At 41.4% G+C, this 21,211-nt stretch overlaps 1 protein-coding gene across 2 annotated transcripts in view; it reads left to right on the top strand.

The window, feature by feature from the left end:
• Positions 1-21,211, top strand: part of CNKSR2 (connector enhancer of kinase suppressor of Ras 2) — a 1,783,347-nt gene that overhangs the window by 1,282,594 nt on the left and 479,542 nt on the right. For both annotated transcript variants that reach the window (XM_086934554.1, XM_086934553.1), the window contains one exon: positions 13,640-13,688. In XM_086934554.1, the coding sequence (XP_086790680.1) occupies positions 13,640-13,688 (49 nt within the window). The remainder of the gene's footprint in view (positions 1-13,639; positions 13,689-21,211) is intronic.

Here is a 21,211-nt window from a genome sequence, read left to right as displayed (position 1 = left end):
CCCCAAGGTCTCAGGAGTGTTGCATCTCTTTGTTTTCCAATCTTGCGGCTGTTTGGCTTGAGAACTTTGACGCATCTACAGGTACTTTGGAGAAAAGTCATGCATCCATAGTTTCTATGGTACCAGATCTTGAAAACCTTTTTAAAGTCATAGTTTTAACTTAGTATGTTGGACTTTTGTCATTTTGGTCTTGTTTAGTTTAGATAAAGATATTTTATTTTCCGAAACTGGTGTGATGTCCATTTGTGGTGTTTTCACTGTGTTACTGTGAGTGTTGGTACAAATACTTTACACACTGCTTTTATCATAAGCCTGTCTGCTCATTGCAAGCTACCAAGGGGGTGAGCAGGGGTTATCTAAAGTGTGTATCCCCTTTACCCTGACTAGAAGCAAGGCTATCAACCTCTGCCAATTAGAAACCCCCATTTCTAACACAAGTAATAATAATACTTGAAAACTACTCTTGCTTTCCCAGTGTATTAATCTTTAAAGAGCAAACATCATATAACACACACTGTAAAACACAAAATAAAACATCATAATGAAACAAGAAATTATACATAACAGTTTTTTTAAATTCACAAAATCGTACCAGCGTAGTGCATTTTTTAAATAGGCCACCCACAGACTTCCACATCTAAAGATCCTATAGCATGCAAAATGCAAATAAACTGCATTCCTACACTGTCGAAAACCATGGGATCTTAAAATAAAGAACTAAAATATGCTTCAATAAAGATAAGTTTATAAAAATAATCTTAAATAATTTTAAATAATTGAAAGCTGATAGCTGGTTCTGGATGGAGCATGTATGAATGCACATAGTCTCTGTTTGCATTAAAACATCCTCCGACCTGAACTAGCAATCAGTTTCTGATTTACATTTGTTTTAAATTATTATGAGTTTTCAATTTTTTTTAAAATGTATTTACCCACATAGAGAGCAAATATTATAACTGCTCAGACATCACTCAGTCCCTTTGTCTGACCGGGATCTGGTTCATACTGGTGAAAAGTTAACTTCTGACTTAGACACTTTTATGAAGAAAAAGTGGTGGTTGTCAGAAAGCTGTAAACTGAACGTGAAGCAAAACTCACAATGGCAGGTTGCTGATGAGTGGGTGCGGGTGGGGTTATCTTCAAAAGTGAGAAAGCTCCAAGCAATTGTGGTATACTGCATTGTATATTATACTGTACATAATGTGTTTCTTTGCTCTTGCTTTCACTTACCTTGTTTTCTTTTCTATGAGTTCCATGTTCTAGCGTGTGGCTTCTCTGAGAGTTCCATTTAGTCAAAGGCATTGTTTGGTTTGATACTCTCTGAGCGGCAGTTAATGGTTATGGGCTCCCTTGTCATGTTGAATAGACTGCTTTTTGTAAACCATTGGAGTAACGTTCATTCTTCACATTTTTGCGATGCGCTTGGTACTTGTGAATCCACCACAGCATCTCTACTTCTTCTGGTTTGATGGACGCAGAGACCTGCTGGCTCTTCACTGATTGGACCAGTTGCGGTCTTTTTTGTCCCATGTTGGATACTCAGTTCCTGCCCTATAGGTGTTGTTATGGTGGAGTTCCTCGCCGACTCATGTAGCTCCTGAACTCCTGCTGGTTGAGGCGCACGTCACCATGTCCTCATGCATATCAGGTGGCCATCTTGCTTTGAGATAATATTTGCTGCCAGTTGTGTATTTTCTCAAATCAACGAATGGTGCGGAATTATTTTCAGCATTCTCTTCAGCGTCTGCTCTCGTCCTCACTGTAGCTTATGTTGGAATCCCCTTTTTCCAGGGATTTTATTTGTCCACAACCATTTTATGCTTAAGGTACTGTTAGGTGGTTTTGTTTGCCTTGTCCATCACCATTTTGTCATGACTACGAGTCAATTGGTACAGATTCATGCTTTCCTTCAGAATACAGGTGAGCCTCCAGTGCCATGAAAAAAATGGTTCTGTATTCATGAAAACTTATTGGTGGCTATTTATACCACTACACCTGAACCCCGAAGAAAGGCAGCAATATTATTCAGTCATTTAGAACAAGAGGGGCAGAAAGCGTTTAACAATTTGCGTTTGGTGGTGATGGTTGGAATAAATATGTTGAAACAGTCACTATACTGGAGAATACATTCTTGGAACACCCCATTGTGCTTTTGGAAAGGTTTAAGTTTTTCAAAAGCAAACAAATGCCTGATGGAAATGTTGAAGATTTCCTATCAGGTTTAAGAATTTTGGCTGCAACCTGCAATGTTGGAGTCTTCCTTCATATTTACATAGGGGGTCAATCTTTCCAGAGTTATTTAAATAAAATTCAAGAGAGTCTGCTAAGTTGCAGAGGCCCCTCTTTAGCGGATGTTATTGATCTGGCTAAAGCAATTGAACAGTAGACTTACAACATTAGAATATTAAAACAATTCTAAGGGTGAGAGTAGCAATTATCCTCATACTTCCTCATTCAATTCCATTTTTGCTCTGGACAAACCAGCAAATAGTGTTCCCAGGAAAAGTCAAGGGGCTTTCCATAGATGTGGATCTAAGTTACATATTGAAAACAACCCCAATTGCCCTGCCTTAGGCAAAAGCTGCAATAAGTGCAGGAAAGGTGGCCACAGGGATGGGCAAGGCTCTATTAGGGTCAATAGTGTGAATGTTGATAAGTGGCTTACCGATTTGTCCAATGTTGTTCTCACTATTCACACAGACCCTGGTGCAGAAAAACAACTTTTTTCAGGTAGAGTTAAAGGTCCATGTTGTAAAGTACAGGTGGGTGAGATTACCCTGAAGATGATGGCAAATTCAGGTGCTCAATGTATCTGGTGTTACTTTCCACGTGCAATAGGTGAAATAATTTACTCTGCATAAGCCTGACATTAATCGTAAAGCTTTTGGTGAGAAACATATTGACTTATTGGGGGACTTTATTGAGTCCATTTGCTGTCTAGGGAGATCTATTTTAACCAAAGTGTATGTTGCCTTGAAGGGAAGAAATGTTCTGCACTGGCAGGATTTAGCTAGGATGAGTCCTATGATGATCCCTGGTTCTGAGACACCTGTGATTATGGCTAATGTTCCCCTTTCATTGATTTGATTTACAGCCGTTAATTCAACTTATTTTCCTCTTCAGAAGTTTTCAGAAGTTTTTAATTACACTATTAGTTCCATCAAGAAATTTGAGCACAAAATCAAGCTTACACCCAATGTTGTGCCTGTTGTACATAAACTTACTCAAGTTTCTCTTAGTGTGAGAAGTGACGTCAAGGCTTATTTGCAGAGGTTTACATCTGAAAGGATTACACAGGACACTGATTCTGCTAAATGGCCAAGTCCCATAGTCATGTTCGGAAAAGGTCTACCCAAATTAGGTTGTATTTCAATCTTCACACACTCTATAGAAATATTGTGATTGATTGTCAACCTTTGCCCAAGGCACAGGAATAGTTGGCCAACCTATGTCAAGCCAGATTTTTTTCACTCATGGACTTGCGTTCTGCGTATCATTACATTTTCTTGGCGCCAGATTTGCAAAACATAACCACTTTTATAACACTGTTTGGTACCTTGAAATTTCTAAGCTTTGCCTTTTGGTTTGGCATCTGAGGCAAGCGACTTACCGAAATGTATGGAAACCATTTTGAATGGAATTGCTGCAGTTCAGGCCTTTCAAGACGCTGTCTTAATTTTTGTGTAAAGTGTTGATGAACTTAATTATGTTTTAGACAAAGTTTTGCCAGTTTTCAAGAATGTTGAGATTACACTGCAGTCTGACAAATGCAAATTTCAAGTGCAAGAACTGGAATATTTGGGACATATGTACAAGGAAATTTCGGAGTGGAACTATGCCAGATTTGGCAGCGCCGCTCTCTGACATTTCCAAAACGCAGGGAACACTGTATTTACAACAATACAGAGTACCCCTGTGTTTTTAGCTGTCTTGCGGCAACACGGACACCCTTGCACCATAGCGCAAGGCTGCCTGCGTTGCAGGGAATGATTGTTTATGTGCAGGAAGGTGACCTGCCAGATCAACATCGTCACCTCGACCTGCTTCATTTCCCTCTGCACCCTCCGCAAGACCTTTAAGTGGATTCCCCACAAATGCAGAAAGCCCGTCACTCATGCACTCGTAACTAGCAGACTGGACTACGGCAACACCCTCTATGCGGGAATTAACAAAACCCTGCTTCACTAGCTCCAAAACATCCAGGTCACCGCAGCCAGACTCTTCCTTGGAACCCCACGACACGAATACATGACCCCGCACGTACGAGACCTCCACTGGCTCCCCATTGAGAAGAGGGTAACCTTCAAGCTACTCACTACTCCTACAAAGCCCTCCACAACATCGGACCCAAATACCTCAAGGAAAGAGTCTCCTTCCAAGTACCCAACGGGACTCTAGTCTCATCAGGTCGAGATTCTTAGGGCGGTGGAAGGAGTTGGGGTAGTTTAAGAGACAGCATGGGGCAGGGTAGGGTTTTAGGCCTTAAGGCAGTGGGGGGGGGGGGTAGTTGGGGTAGTTTTTAGGGCTGGGGTCAAGTTAGGTTTTAGGGCAGTGGAAGGGTTTGGGGTAGTTTAAGGGAAAGTGCAGGGGGTTGGGAAGTGCAGCGTTTTAGGACTTAGGGCAGTAGGAGCGGAATGGATAATTGGGATAGTTTTTAGAGTTGGAGGGTCGCTGTAGGTTTTAGGACAGTGGAAGGAATTGGGATAGTTTAAGGGACAGTGCGGGGGCAGGGGAAGGGGGATAGTGGTGACCTTAGTCACACATACCCCTTTACCATTCATGCGTATACCATGAAATATCATGGTAAAGGCATGCATGATTAAAACACATTTGTGGCTGGGCTGCATGGTGGAGGCATGCAAGGTAAAACCATTCGTATTTCTAACATACAGCCCTGTACCACTCACCTACACCCAGTACATGCATTTGACATGCATGTACAGCGCTACATCCTTCATGTACTGTATACTCACAGGCACATATACACCCAGCACATGCATTTAACATGCACACACTGCACAGCACTACATCATTTATGTACTGTACCACTCCCAGGCACACACACACCCAGAACATGCACTCAACATGCATGTACAGTACTGGGGTATCCCTGTATAGTACCATTCCCAGGCCGACATACACTCAGCACAGATACACAACTCATTCTGCACAGCACTCCACGTCAATTTGATGTAGGCCAAGTGGTGAGTTAAGCACACAGCAGCTGAACTTTTAATGAGAGAGCCTGTAGGTCTCACTACAGGGACACAGTTCCCTCCTATTGATCATTCCAGGGTGTGCTGCAATCCAGTTATTTCTTGTTTCCATTTTCTTTTGCTGGGAGCTCTGATTTCACAAGATTACCTAGTGATTTGTAAATAAAACCTGGGTCTTATCCCAGAGTGTAGTCGCCCTTATTTATAGACATGCACTTACAGAGGAAAGGATATGTGCTGAGTTTATATACAGTATACTCTTGTATTTGTGTGCATTGTTGTTACAGTAAAGCGCATTGAAATGCCTTAGTGGTCCATTTCATCAAATTATAATTCAGTGGGGTCCACAGATATCGAAAGGTCAAGAACCGTTGGGATAGAATGCAGAGGGCAACAACATGGAAAGGGAGTTCCCAGAGTAAAAAGGACAAAAGTTCCGATACTCAGCAAAATAAGCCCACAGAACAGCTGAATATTTTTCAATTTTTATTTTTATTTTTACTCTTATAGAAAAATATGTATCAAATATAAATAGTAAGAGTCAATACATAATACATTTACCTATCTCATTTGTATATCAAATATATCATATTGTGTGCAAAAATACACATGAAAAGCACAGCATCAGCCCAGGAACACAACAAGCACTAAATAATGGCGCACAGATCAATCACTCATTCTATCAACCACAAACTCATTCTCAACCCACTACACACAAACAGACTCAGACAGAAACAACATTTCATCAATCATATAGAAAAAAGCGCCTTTTTTCTGGGAACTCCCTTTCCATGTTGTTCGATATTTATTTCCCCCTGGTGGGTTGTTCCAGTTATCCTGTTTAGGTTTCAGAGTCCCTCTTTTGTTTCATTGTAATGCTCTCTAGCCCCATGAGAGTGAATTAAGTAGGAAGAAACATCAGTCTGCTTCAGAAAATAAATCTCACTGGACACTGCAGACACATGGGTCCTTGGTTTTAGGCCAAACTGATTAGCTGTGGTTGGGAAATTACAAAGGGATCAATAAGATTCGTGGTGGCATGGCGGCAGCAGTTCAGTCACAGCCACACCAGCAGTCCGACATCCCCATTATGACTTGGATGGTTGCGCTGCCAAGGGACCGCCGCTGCCGTCAGGGAACCACGTTCTGTTGAGGTGGTGCAGTGGTCCAGAGGCTGCAATATGGTTTGCAGGACCACAGTGGTCTCACCAAGCTTATTATGAGTTTTCATGGGATTCTACCACCATGAAAACCATGGTGGAGAGGAAACAAATAGGGCCCCCAGGTGCTCATACCCTGTGCATGCACACCAGTTCCTGCACAGCATGGACAGTACAATCCATGCCGTGAAGGAACCTTGTGTGACGTTCCCATTGCATTGCCACCTTTGAAAGAGGCACCTCAGCGGGACCTATCATGCCGACCGCCCGCCAGACCACTTTTAGGTTGCAATTTTGTAGGTGAGTGGCGGCGACGCTTGTCAGTGCAGTGAGATGGCGGTGGTGTGCCAACCACCCCCACCCTGCCAAAAGTCATAATCGGGCTCTAAGTTGTAATCCACCTACATACCAGGTGGAATGATATCCAATATGGAGTGTGCTAAGGGTGATATTTGCAGTCATCATGTGGTTCTGCTTCTCAAATTTCCCTTGATTGTGTGTTTTTCTCTAGGGACTTCTACAGCTATTGCACTGACTAGCTTGCATTTCAATGTAACTCTGTCCGATACAGGATACAGTTCACCCAAGCTGACTCTCTCTCTATGGGGCTATCATGGAATTTTGTTCCCTCACAAGTGCATCTTGTCGTGGGCAGCAATCCACACCCAACTGAGGCACTGGGCATTACACCCCTCTGTCTACCCTACAGCCATCAGATCTTTCATCCCCTTTAACAAGGTAGTACAGGTCTATGCTGGCTCAAGAGGCCCAATCTCCAACACCTAACTTGCGCTTCAACACTCCACGCTGCGCACACCTACCCTTACCAATCTACATGGCACGACACCACCCAGGTAGACATGACCCTCAAACAATGGGAGACCTTGTGGTGGGACATCCCTAAAACCTACCGTAGTCTCTCTAAGAAACAGCTTATACAATAATGTTCCAATGGTATTTTACACCGATCCGTCTCTCCACTACCTATCCAGGTGCCTCCCCACTGTGCTGGCGATGCCAAAAGGCTGTGGAAGATCTTTGCCATATTTGGTGGTTTTGCAGAGTAATCGCCACATACTGGAAGGAGTTATTGTGACATGATAAGGGCATAGTGGGCTACTCGCGTCCACCCTCTTATCTCGTGGTAATCATGGGTGTTCTACCTCTGGGCTTAGCCGCCATGACCCATGGGGATTGGAAGCTTATTAGTTACTTGCTTCTAGCAGCTCTTCAACTCATGGCGCTTGCGTGGAAGCAGACAACACCTCCGTCTATAATGCAATGGTTTACCAGTATGTGGCACATCCTAGTGATGGAACAGCTGTCCCATAATTTAACTAAGACAGAGACGACATTCCAATGTGTTTGGAGGCCCTTGATTCAATATCTACCTATATAGAATTCACCTGCTTCAAACCCGCGAAGCTTGGAACACTGCAGCCTGAATGTAACAAACACTATTAGATCAACAGGAACACTACACCCCTTTCAACAGGGCAATAGCGCCACCCCTGCCATTCCTCCCGTCGGCTGACCTTGACCTGTAATTGTTATCTTTGTTTTCATTTATTATGTTCTTGTTAAAACAGCTCTCTCAGCTATGTGCTATATCCTATTGTGTCTTTAGGCCCTGTTTCATGACTGCATCTGATGTTGCTTCCTCGCTACTTAGTCGTAGTCACAGACATATAGGCAGCTACTCTGCTATCCCCACAGGACTGTGCATTATGCCTGAGTGCTGTTGTTTTCATTGTTGTGTCCATGTTCTGCTACTTAGCAATATGATACTTAGAACTTGAGTAATGGGTCAGCATTATACAAGCCCCTGCCCACACTCTATCAAGCTCCTTCATAGGAGTGAGTTTATACACCTTAAGCCTTTTTTTTCCCAGTAGATTTGGACAATTGTGGTAGAATTCTAGCATAAGACCCTAAGTGTTCTATTACTGATATGTAATTGGCTAATGAAGAGCCTTTCCTTTTCAACTACATGTATACTGTAATGCTGTTTTGGAAACATTCAATCAACAGAACTTGAGTAAAAAAAAAGAAATGTAGAATTGGGCGGTTGTGCATAAGTGACCATGAGATAACGTTTCTTTCCTGTTGCCAAAAATAGGAGAGGATGTTCCCATGTTTTTCTTGCCATATCATTCAAATCAATTCACAAATGTTACAAGTGACTTACTCTTACCTGGGAATGCATGAGTTGGTGTTGCAGTCAGCTTTAATGAGTGAATTAAAAACATGGCTAATACTTATTATTAATATTTTTTGATTACCATAAAGTGGGTAGCCTATTGAGTATATACGATGACAGAAGCTACATCCAGAGAAGGCATCGACATATTTTTTACAACTTCTTGTCATATTTTAATTTGTTTAAATTTTGTTTTCAACAGTAATACCATAATCGAAAGTTGTGTAAATGCAAACGTTCCACATAATATTTAGTGTGGTGGAAGTAACCATTTCAGAAGTCATCACTAAACAGATACTTTTTTAAAAAACATTTTGAAAATGTAGCTGTGAGCGTTCCCCGGGCATTATTATATGAGCCCTGAATGCTCTGCCGTTGCAGCTCTTTGGAGGGGTTTAGCCTCAGCCTCTCTTGACCATTTAATGATGCAGCAAATTGTTCTATTGTTTTATTCAATTAGCAGGGGTAGCTCACCTTCTAACCATTCCACCAACATTTTGGAGAACCATCCTTCCTTAACTGTGGTATGAAAAGACGATAATTTTCAATACCCTTTGTAATACCAAACAGCTCATAAATATTGAGTTGTAATGATTTGTTCTACACCCTATTATTCAACCATGCACTGCATGGAATATATTACTATACTAATACTTCCATCCCAAATGTCCCTATGCATGTATTTTAGAATGGAAATGCATCTAAGTCCTTAATTTGCATGACAATAACTCACATGTTTCCTGTGGTGAACACAAATGGGAATTTAACCTACAGTGAAGCATCATATAGTGAAAATATTAGCCTAGTCATCTAGACTTGTTTCACTTCCAAGGGATATGAATCCCATGGAAGCCGCAACCAGCACCCTCCAGCCAGAGGTATGTACATGTTCCTTAGATTCCAAGGGCTAGGGAGAAAGGTTGATTATTCCTGATGTGAAAATCAGGCCTGATCATAACCACTAAAGATTCAAGGTACCCATTCTAATTCCAATAATAAGATTTACAAAGTTGCTCTGTATGTTCAGCTCCTTAGGACTTACCACAGTTAGCAGAGGTCGTTGGTAAATCTAAATCTTTAGTTAGAATGGAGCATGATGTAGGTATGTGTTTGTTATTTCTGTAGAACAAACCTAGCCAAAAGGCACTCTACATGTTCAAAGGCAAGCATAAAGTCAGCAAGAAGTAGGAAAGGTGAAGTGATGGAACTCTAAACAAACACGACGACTGTGCAAGAAAGGTAGGCTATTACGAATATCATGCAAAAGACATCAAGAGTTCAACAACAAAGATGGTCATCCACAGAGGTGAAAAAAACCTATGTGCTCTGTGACTCAAATCTCTTGCCTGGAAAATTGAAGGTCATTATAGATGGAAAGTCATTTTATTCACATAATTCTCAGCTACTTGGTGCAGGGAAGAGATGTGGTCAGTGGAAAAGGGAGATCACAATAGCACTGCATTCAACAAGTCACAAGGCAACACAATACCAAGAATAGCCTGAGAAAGCAAGTAAAAAGCCGGTGGGTACTCTGGAAGTTACCGCTGTTTCTGAGGCAATGCAATATGTCAGCCCCCTCATCATCATCAGACACTTATTCTACAAAAACTGGAAACTCCCTTCACAAACTCTGAGGGGCATTCAGACGACTCTACTCACCTGAGACACATGGAACCCAAGGTCAACCCTTTGACTGCTAATGACATTGAGTGGTGTCAGTTCATTCCGTAATGTTGTCTACTCAGATAATGGTCACAGTGAACTTAATGTAAAAATAATGAATAGGCTAACTTCCGTCTTCACATTGGTTCTAAGATATTTTGATGTGTCAACGTTGCCCTACACAAATGAACGGTAAGGTACAGCTGATTGGAGTTGTGTATGATTATGCTCCCCTGCGTATGTTTAATCTCACTTTGCTATTATTGTTTATTAAATTAGTCTTTTTTTTGGGCTGTGCACATATATTTACAAAATTCCTCATTAAATTTGTTTCTTTCTTGGGAACTTACTGTACCATGTTATGTGTCATTTATCATAACATAGTATTGAACTACCCACATTTCTGACAGAAGAGAATACAACAGACAAACTTTTGTTTGATCCAACTTAAATTTAAATCTTGGATACAGACAGCTTAGCCAGACCAATGCTTACAATACACATAGAGTTGGCTTTGAGCAGTTCTTGCTCATGGCTGGATGGATTTGTTAGGTACCTACGTTTTCTCTCCTTGAGTCAGTAGCTTACCTTCTAATTCGTGTGTCTGTCCTGACCAAGGGTGTTTAGGTCTCACAGTGTTTTCATAGATTGACTTGTATTCTTCCACAACTAATGTTGTTTAGATTCAAGAAACTACTTTTTTATTTTGCATTAGGCATCCCAGGAGAGTGCAAGTGATTTCCTGCTCTCTCCCCTGCTGTTGTTTCCCCCTTCGCTTTGCCGTGCCAACCCTACTCTCTCTGTTGCTTCCTTAATGACTCCACCAGCTCATCCTTGTTTTTTGTGCTGTTTTAAAAATAGAAATAGAGACAAACCTGACCTTTAAATGGATTTGTTTTCTTTGATTAAGCCTACTTCAAGATGGCCACCACTGATGCGCTTGCGCCCACAAAGCCTAGCTGACCAAAAAATGCATTGGCAAAGCCAAATCGTTTCACTACAGAGAAATTTTGGCTTTGACAATTCTTGTTTTTATTTATTTTTTAGTATCAGATTGTGTGATCAAGGCACAAAGGGGCATCAGCGTTCCTAACTATCTGCACAGACATTTTAATATGACACATAACCACAGTTTACATCGAAAACCTTTGACCACAGATTACATGTAAAGTTAACGTTGACATAACAGGAGCTTATAAAATGGCGTGAAGGTGAGAGAACCTATCATTATTCTCACGCTCATTTCTAAATGAGTTTTCTAACGGTTTTACACGCGCTTGCATAGCTCACCCATGAACTTTAACCAGCAACCGCAAGGGGTACAATTTGGATCAGCCAGGTGGTGCTAGTGTTCTACTTTACAGAATAAAGGGAAATATGTATGAAGAAGCCCTTTTGCGATTCCTTAATAGCAATTTTTAGCGAATTGCTATTGAGGAATCGCAAAATGCTAAGTATGTAGGAATTGATTCGCAATTAAGGAATACCTTCCCATTCATTCCTATAGGCTAGGAGGCCCATAGGAATGAATGGGAAAACATTCTCAGTTTGTGATTCGCAATTAGAGAATCGCAAATTGAGAATGCAATTTCAAGGGTGCCAGGGTGTCAAAAGGATACCCTCTTGCACCCCTGAAATATGTATGTGTACACATGTAGCGCACATACATGCCCTAGGGGCATGTATGTGCGCCACATGGCACTTTGAAAAATGCAAAAAGTGTATTTTTCAAAGAAATTGCAAATTACCACCAACTTGAAGTTGGTGGTAATTTGAGATTCCTTAAGGCTATATTGCACTTTTTCTGGGCTTCATACATTGCATTTAAGGAATCGCAATTTGTGATTCCTTAAATGCAATCGCAAAATAGAGAATCGCAAATTTTGCGATTCTCTAATTTGCGATGTCCTTTTGGGATGATACATCCCAAAAGGCCTTTTCCCTTTCGCAAACGGGCCGATTCTGAGAATCGGCCCGTTTGCGACCGGGAAAAGGGCTTGATACATATGCCCCTAAGTTTGCTTTTCCTCTACGTTATGATTTGTGCAAAGTCTGATGTTACAATTCAGCACAAGCATACCTTGCACCCTCGTATTATTCGAAAGGGATATAATTGGACAAGTAGTTTATAAAAGAAAAGTCATAAATCTGTCATGCAATTAGTTACTGGTATTAGACGTGATCCATATTTTGAGTCTTTTATATTTACAAACAGTTGCATTTTCAGATACATGTCCTATAATCTAGCCACATGCTGGCAAATGTCTAAGAAGATAGTTCGGCTCACTAAAGATCCTTATGAAACCAGCAAGTCGTAAATGTGAATGCAAGTAGAGATGGAATCCGTTTTGAGAAGCCCATAAAATTAGCACCATGGCATTGGAAAATGAAATAGTTTATTCATTAGAATAACAACAACCAAATGATGTGACATTGTCCCAATTAAAAAAACACTTTATTCGTATTGTTTTTAAATTACCTAATGCTATACTCCTACGAACATGCTGGCTGTAATGGCCTGGGATTAAAATATGTATATGTAACACCAACCTCAGATTATATATATGTTGTATAGAGTGTCACCTACTATACAATACAAGGATATTGCAAGTTGCAGAGGAGGTCTGCCACTATAAATAGAAAGGAGGACAAAGACTCTTGCTCTTTGAAAGGCAACAGATCCTCTGGTGAATTGCAACATCAATTATAATTATTGTAGAATCTGATCACACCACCAGACAAAAGCTGGCACTAGGATACTTCCCCAATCATTTACATTCTTGGTCTGATCCTCCTTTTTATGAAAGAGACACTTTGATTGCAGGTATTAGAAATGCACACGAATCTTGTAATACGAAAGTAAGCATACTAATAGAATGTTGTCATTTTTAGAGTACACATATTTAAGAAGTCACTTTCAAATGCGCTTGTGAATTATCAAGTGTAACATGCTGATGTAAATCTTCTTTATAGCAATGGAGCTGAAACGCTAGGCATAATTGGTTGTAAAACTATATTTATAATTCTGTTGAGTGACTTGCTTTCACATGATCTGCTGGATCGGTCAGAGCAATTGGGGCATGACACCTTGCTGTAACACAACAGTAGTGATATACTTTTCTTGTTGCAGGTTACGACTGGTGTCCTAAATAGTCTGGATTATGGAAATCCGATAAGGGTTTTATAGAAATATTGCAGACCCTCATGTTCTACACTTCGTATTACAAGGCACCTTATTACAGTATTTTATAACCTTGTATATCTTTGCTGACTTATAGAACACATTCACTCACGTGTGCCATGGCATATTGAAACATAAGACAAAGAGAAGTAATGAGAGTACAAGAAGATATACAATTGTTACTAAGTATTTCTTTATTTCTCTTTCTTGTTTCCTTCAGACGTTTCAGCAATCTTCCCTGCAACACAAATCTAAAAAAAGGAACAAAGGTAAATAAAAACATGTACATCCCTCGAGAGATTCGCTGACAACACGAATTCCCTTCAACTGTATAGCTTGTCTGAACAGCTCGACTTTAAGTGATAACTTTGACTCTCGCCACTGCAGCAGAGATATGTAATATTCCCGTCACTGTGCTTTAATCTTTTACTGAGTATTAGCTTTACCATATGAGGGTTGTTTTCTGTTACATAAAGCCACTGGACTCATAACTTAAATAGCAATTTCTAGCAACATGTTCTTATTATTTTTCGATATCAAAAGGTATTATGCTTATCGTTTCCTGTCTTTACGTTTGGTACATGAATCTCACAAACTGACTATTGCATCTTATTCAGGGAAGCGCAAGTATATTGTAATGGCTAAACAAAAAACGCCTGGCATTCTAGCTTACCCCAGCCCAACTCGGATCCACAAAGCACACTGCCAGTGAAGAAGCACCTTGCAACTGTTCTTTGATCTGTTGTGAAAGGTGTCACAGGTCTTAGATTTGGCAGCGGTCTCCAAGCCTAATGATTCTGGCCTGCGGGTTGGGAGAGACCTGTGCAATCAAGAAGTCCAGGCCCACTCTGTCCATCAAAGTAATGTGGAAAATTCAAAATTAGACGTCAGTGCTAATTTAGAGCAGCTTGGCAATGCTTGATGCCGAATGCATTGCTACTACTATCCTACTCACTGATTAAGTGGAACGCTGTAGTTAGGCATCAGGTCACAAAACCTTTACATGTTACTTCAGCGCTGTTTTTACCTGGGGCGGTATTACAGTGAGTGCCCCGGGGGCGCAACGGTCATTTACGCCCGCTTTGCACACCCCCGGGCACTTAGGTATTACCGAAGTGGCCGCAGACGCTTGTGCGGCCCCTTCTGTAATACAGATAGCACTGGCACACATAAAGCACCAGCAAAATCTGTATTGGGCATTTCCTCATTTGCCTGGGGGAGTGCCCCATGCAAATGAGGGACTCTCCTTACCTCTGCATTTGCGCCGTATTACAGACGCGGGCGCAGAGGCAAAGAAGACCTCAGGAGGCGCACTCCCAGTGTGCCACCTTAGAGGTGGCACGCTGTGAGTGCGCCTCCTGATGACAGCCTCTGGTGGGGGGAAAAAGGGGGTCCCATGGACCTATCAGACATCCCTGCACCCACCTGCAAGGAGATCCCTAATCCCCTTCAAAAGAGCAGGCGGGTGCCGCCTGCACACGGAAAACACAGAGCGGCTGTAAAGCAGCTACTCCCGTTTTCACCTGAATGAGCTGCCCCCAAGTTATTTTTTAGATCATTATATTTTGCATCTCTTAATTTCTAAAGAGGTCCCAAACTCCAACCCTCTCTTAAAGCCGAAATATTTATTCTATTAGATTAAAGCACGTTTTAAACAGCCAAATATCTGCTTCCCTGGGCCTATGTAATATATTAATTGGAGTTCTAGTTAAGGAAGGTGAATACCTACCTCAAGTAATAAGCACAATCTTTGTCAGGGCTAACCCTTAAAGTCACTAAATTAACCTGATCTCAATCCCCTAATTGCTATGGTATAGAGCTGAAAGGTTTAACTTAGAGGCAATGTGTAAAGTATTTCTGCAGAACCAAAACAGTGATAAAGTCAAAACACAACACAAGAAAAATCCAGAACCATTTTTTTTTAAATTCAGGTACATTTCAATAAATAGGATGACACCAAAATGACAAAAATCCAATGAGGAAAACTGGAATTGTGAATTTTAAAAGTTTAAGTATAAACATAAAGCCAAAAAGCATTATGCAATAACCATTGCCATCAGGTTGTGCTTGATGGTTGCCTGGGAGAAAGTTAAGGCCAACAGAGATGGAGAACAGGTCAGATACAACAACCAAATTCGACTCAGTCGAACCTTTAATCTTCTGATTTTGTCTCTCAAATAGAAGTCAAAAATCAGCAGTGGGGCAAGGCAGCAGGCTGTGTCCAAAGAGGGCTTCATGTTGTCAGATAGCCTTTGAACAATGTATAGAGGAAGCTGTAGGGTTTTGGTGGAAAAGGTCTGCACAGGAGAAATTAGAATTTCATAACCATGTAAGGTCCTTTGCCATCTAAATACTTTTCACTCCTTTGTCCGGAGAAGATTTCTACCCTTAGATTCAATCAAATTTGTAAAACTCAGATTCTCTCAATGGGGCAAGGCTGCAGACTGGAGCTGAACAATGCTCCACAAGGCAGGATACCTTCTGCATGAGGTCCTGCTGAACCAAATTTGCTGCTGTGGAAAAGCTCAGGGCAGGAGCAACCTGCACCTTTGGTTCAGATTGGCTTAGCAGGTTGGTCCTGCACTTCCATAGGTCTTTGTAACCAAAATTATTCTAACCCCCAGGTTTCAGGAAAAGTTAGGTTGAGCACACCTTGACACCAGCCAAGAGTCCAGTACTTTGGGTTCAGCACTTGGTGGTCAATTTTCATTGCAGCAGAGGCCAGCAGCAGGGTCCAGAGCAGTTCCAGCTGGAACTGGTCAGCTGGGCAGTTGCAGAAAAGGCCTCGTGTACATGTTGAGCACCTTGGGGATCACCTTGTTGTCCTGGGTACAAAAGGGAGATCAGGTCAGGTGTTCTAGGTCACAGACAGCAGGGCCAATCCTCTTTGTTTCTTCTAGGGGTCCAGAAAGTTTTGAGGTGGCACAGCGGGTGTCACATTTGTACTTGGCACCAGCCTGTGGGTGGGGGTGACCCCTCTCCTCTCCCTAATAGGCTAAAAATTCCAGGGAGCAACCTGACCACTTTGGCAAGTCTCCTTGTCCACCCTACTAAAATCAATCCAATAAAAGCCTCTCTCTGTCTAAATCCAAGATTATGAAACCCTTCTCCCTTTGAGTAGAGCCTGACCACCACAGAGGTATGGCCAAAGAACTGAGTAACGCCTTCTCTATTGTCACGCTAAACCAGTTCATGGGGCAGCTCATCTTCCATGAGATTGCTGTCTTCCTGAACGGGGAACAAAGAAGGGCCCTGCATAGGTGTCAGCTGCCTTTTGCCTGTGACAGAGTTGGCCTCTTTGAAGTTAATCAAGTTACTGGGCACAGCCAAATGGCCATCCTGGCAAAGAAACAAAACACCTTGCCACACCCAAGGACTTTGTCTCAGCTTTTGGAACAAGTGCATATATCATCAAGGAGGCTATGCAGCTGCCTGGTGGCAGTTGAAGTGCATGCACATGGGCCTTTAGAGGCTCTAGGCAGAGGAAAGGTAACTCACTATTAGTTCTGTTTCCAAAATATTTATTCCAGATCCAACTGAATATGGTTTGGAACAAATATTTCAAAACGTCCAAGGATTAATTTTGGTATATTAGGTGTTGTAGTCCACTGGTAACCTTTAACTTGCAGTACTGATTACTCTTTAGCACTTTAGTGCCATATACTAGGGATGTATAGGTAAGTTAACTATACCAATTGGGTATATCAATTTCAGCATGTTGAAAGGGGGTGCACAGGAACTTAACAATGGGTTAGCATGGAAAAGTACACACTTTCTAGAGCCAGAAAAAACAGTCAAGGCAAAAAAATGGGGGTACACCACACAAGAGGTGGTCATTTCTCACAGCACATATTTGTCAGTTGCTTTGACGTGATCAAGCTCTTTATCACAAAAACGACAACTTTGAAAGTATCAGCTTGAATCATAGGTTGAGTAATGCAAATTTCTGTGAAAAGATTTGACTAATAACATCCCAGCATGAACAGCATGTGTGTCTAGTATCAGGTACAATTTTACAAACATTTAAACATTAATGTAAAAAATTGAGAGTGAAATGTGCAAATAATTTTGCACTTATTATTTGTGCATTGCTTATTTTTTTGCACCCTCTATGCTAAAAAAAGAGCTATAAATCATAAAGCATGTCAGTGACAGTAATAGAAGAAAAGCATTATTTATATTGATGGTTGTTGTTCATGTACTAAATACTGCATGTTGATGTTGTCAAGGTTATTTTTCACATTGTAACAAACCAAAACCTGATGCGGCTGTTTTTTCAGTTAGATTGTTGTCAAAATCAATGATAGCAATTGAAAACCTCACTAATAATGGAGACTACAGGACACCGGAAAACAGATATATTTTTCAGATTCAAAAGTGTTTCTTTCTTTCATTTGCATTGTGCATCAAAAAATATTAATATATCAAGGGCATATGTGTGTACACATTTGTAGATTTGCACACACAGGATTGCATACGACAGGCAGACTTATTTGCCCAGAATGAAATGTTCTTTCTTTTTTTAAATACATTGGCCTGTTACCAATTGCCACTTCATCGCTCAGTATTCAAAATGTATGTGATTAATGGTTAATCACAATAAATACTCTGTGGTTACTGCAGTCTGGGATTAACTCCCAATAACCCTTGCATACTGTACACTAGAAGTCTATATGAAAGCTGTAGTAAATCTGCATTTTCTGCCAGATCAAAACAGATACTTCATGCTTTTCTATAAAATAATTTTACAGATATTAGGACTGTGTACACTGTAACACTGCTATTAAGTGCCACAGTGGGAGTGCTCTGGACCTAAAATGGTATTGGCAAAATTGATTTCACCTAATTGTCCTATTTAATCTTCTTGTAAGGCCATAGAAGAAGGTACAGCAAATGCACCAGTTCCATCGGAGTAAAACATTATGCATGTGCTACAGTGTGTATTTACACCCACATATAGGACAAACATATATGACTGCCAGGAGAATCACTATGCCACAGTTGGGCTACAGTTTCAAGGTATCGCAGTTTCAGATTGAAATAAAAAAGTGCCTTTGACATGTATAAAAGCCTATTTTTATACATTAATAGGTCAACTCTAAAGTGTGCCTTGTAAGCCCACAAGGCAAAGTGCCTAACATATAAAGACGTGGCAAATGCTAGTTTTAAAAGGTGTATCCTAAGATTAACTGGAGATCCAAAAGTTATTTCTTTATTTTCCATTGTACAGGCACAGGTTTAAATAACATATTGAATTCTACAACTTTTCCTGGTAAAATGCTAGAAAAGTCATTAAAATGTATTTTTCACTTAATTTTCAAGATCTGATTTGATATGGACATCAGATTTTTTGATAACTTGAGTGGAAAAGTAACTTTATAAAAGTATGCTTTAGGCTGCCTGGCCAGTAGTGGCTTAAAATCAGCTCTACTGATAACCACACTTCCAGAACTGGAAGAAAACATCCTTGACTGGGATTTTGTTATGATCTTGTGTCAGAAGAAAAGTCAATGACATTCCTCTGAGCCTACAATGGACAGGGTGGTGTTAGCTGCTGATGGCACAGCAGAGATTATCTATCTAGAAGTGGACAGGAGCAGGATAAAAAAATTTTTTTTTAAAGTTTCAAAAACCTTTATTGCATATAGTGACATGATATACAGCACAGCACAAGTTATCAATGCTCAAGATGTCATAGCGATAGAAATACAGCAACAATGTTGTACCTTGCAATCTTAACCCCTCCTGTTCTCCACCCCCTCCCATCCTAACGTCCCTCCCGTCAAACCCCCCCAACTTCCACAGATAATTCAAAATGACCAAGCTCGACAGAATGAACACATGTATTGTCTTAGAACGTGAAAGACAGCTCAGAAAGCGGCTCAGTGTCCTTTTCAAAGTGGCAGGTCGTCAGAGTCTGTTGCTGGGATGCCAATTCAGCATCAGCACCTACAATTCCTGGGGCCACAGTGTCCTTTTGTGTGCTGACGTTCCGCTTATCAAGCAATGCAAACCTATACATCCCGTTTGGTTACACACCAGTCTTCCCAGTGCCATAGTCACCGAGTGCTGACTCGGGAGATAGGCCTTCAGGGGCCCCCAGATATCCTTGGGGCAGGACTTCATCAGCAATTGTTCCGCATATGCATGTAGATGTTCCTGCCAAGTGGGTAAGTCATGGATCCAATCCTTAAACTTTGGTGCCCTACCCCGTCCCCACTTACGGGCCACCTGTCTCCTTTCCAGAAGCAATCCCATTGCCAAGAACCTTTTGCGTAGTGTCCCAATGTCTCCAATCAGACCCAGAAGTGTCCTGAGTGGGGATGGCTCAACATGAATTCCTATCATGCGGGTTAGGCCCGCGAATACCTTCTCCCAGTTAGTGGCACACTGAGGGCACCGCCATGCCAGATGCATGTAGTCAGCTCCCCATTGACCGCAGCGCATGCATTTGTCGTCCTCCCTAAGCTGTAGCTTGTGCAACCTAGCCGGGGTATGGTAGAGCAGATGCAGAAATTTATAGCGCAGTAAGCGCAGTCTACTATTGCTGATGACGGCATCTGTTTGAAGGCAGCACGCCTCCCATTGGTCATCCGTTAGGGGGCTGTCAAGGTCTTCATCCTATTCCCTCCTGGCCCTAACTAGGTGAGAGAGCAGTGCGCTTCTAACTCGCTTATACAGCAATGATATGGTATGTTTGGGGATATCAGTGTGCAACAGCAGGTGCAGGGACATAAATATATCCGTCTCTTTTGGGAAATCCTGGGTTGCAGCTTTAACACTCTGCCTGAGCCGGGTGAACATAAACATATCCATGATCGTGGGCTCGCGCTCACTAAAGAATTGCTCCTTCGTGCGGAAGTGCCCCCCACTTAAAGATACCCCCATATTTTATACTGCATCTTATCTAGTAGGTTTTGGCATATCCTTTCAGTGGTAACTGGCAGTAACGGAAAGTGTTGCAGCGGCACTCTAGGTGAATACATCAGCTGCACCCCCTCCACCCGTGCCAGCCAATTCCAGGCCTCACTGTGCAATCAACCGTGGATGGGTCCCTTTCCTCTCTTTGGTTGGAGTAAACAGATATCCCGCTGGGGGTGTTGGTGCCATGTAACCATCCTCCACCGCAAGGTGGGGCATGAATGGGGTGGATGGAACCAGTATATTGCAAAATGTGGTTGGGCGCAATAGTAGTACTGTTCAAAATTGGGGACATCGATTCCCCCAAGGTGATACGGTAGCATCAGCATGGCCAGAGTCAATCGTGCTTGCTTACCCCCCATATGAAGTTTTATTGTCTTTCTATTTCTCAGCACTGATAGGACCTGTTATAAATAATCAGAGTACCTAAAACTGTTTTTAATCAGTGGCTGTGCTATGTTAATAGCTTTTAGTAAAGGATTCCAAAAGGATCAGTACAAACAGTGTTACCACACTAACACAGTAAATATAGTAAATAGTGAATAAATGCAAAAAAACAGGGTTTTGTATTGTCTAAAGGTTATTATTTATTTTCAAGACAAAAAAGTATATTTGTATACAAAAGAGACAAACATTCATATAAAATAGGGTGCAAACATAGATACTATTTAGATATTCAAGGTGTCGGTTGTTTCCTCCTTTGATATATCTAAATCATAAGTCCAGACTGCTCAAACACAATGATACATTGATTTCAACTCCAAATCAGAAGAAAATCAAAGATGACATATTAAATCAAAATGCAGAGTTGGACTGAATAGTCGACGTTTCGGTCTCTTTTGGAATTTTTCACAAGACCATCATCAGGACA

This window comes from Lissotriton vulgaris, chromosome 8, assembly GCF_964263255.1.
Source record: "Lissotriton vulgaris chromosome 8, aLisVul1.2, whole genome shotgun sequence".
Classification (NCBI taxonomy): Eukaryota; Metazoa; Chordata; class Amphibia; order Caudata; family Salamandridae; genus Lissotriton; species Lissotriton vulgaris.
This window is presented reverse-complemented; position numbering and strand designations above follow the sequence as displayed.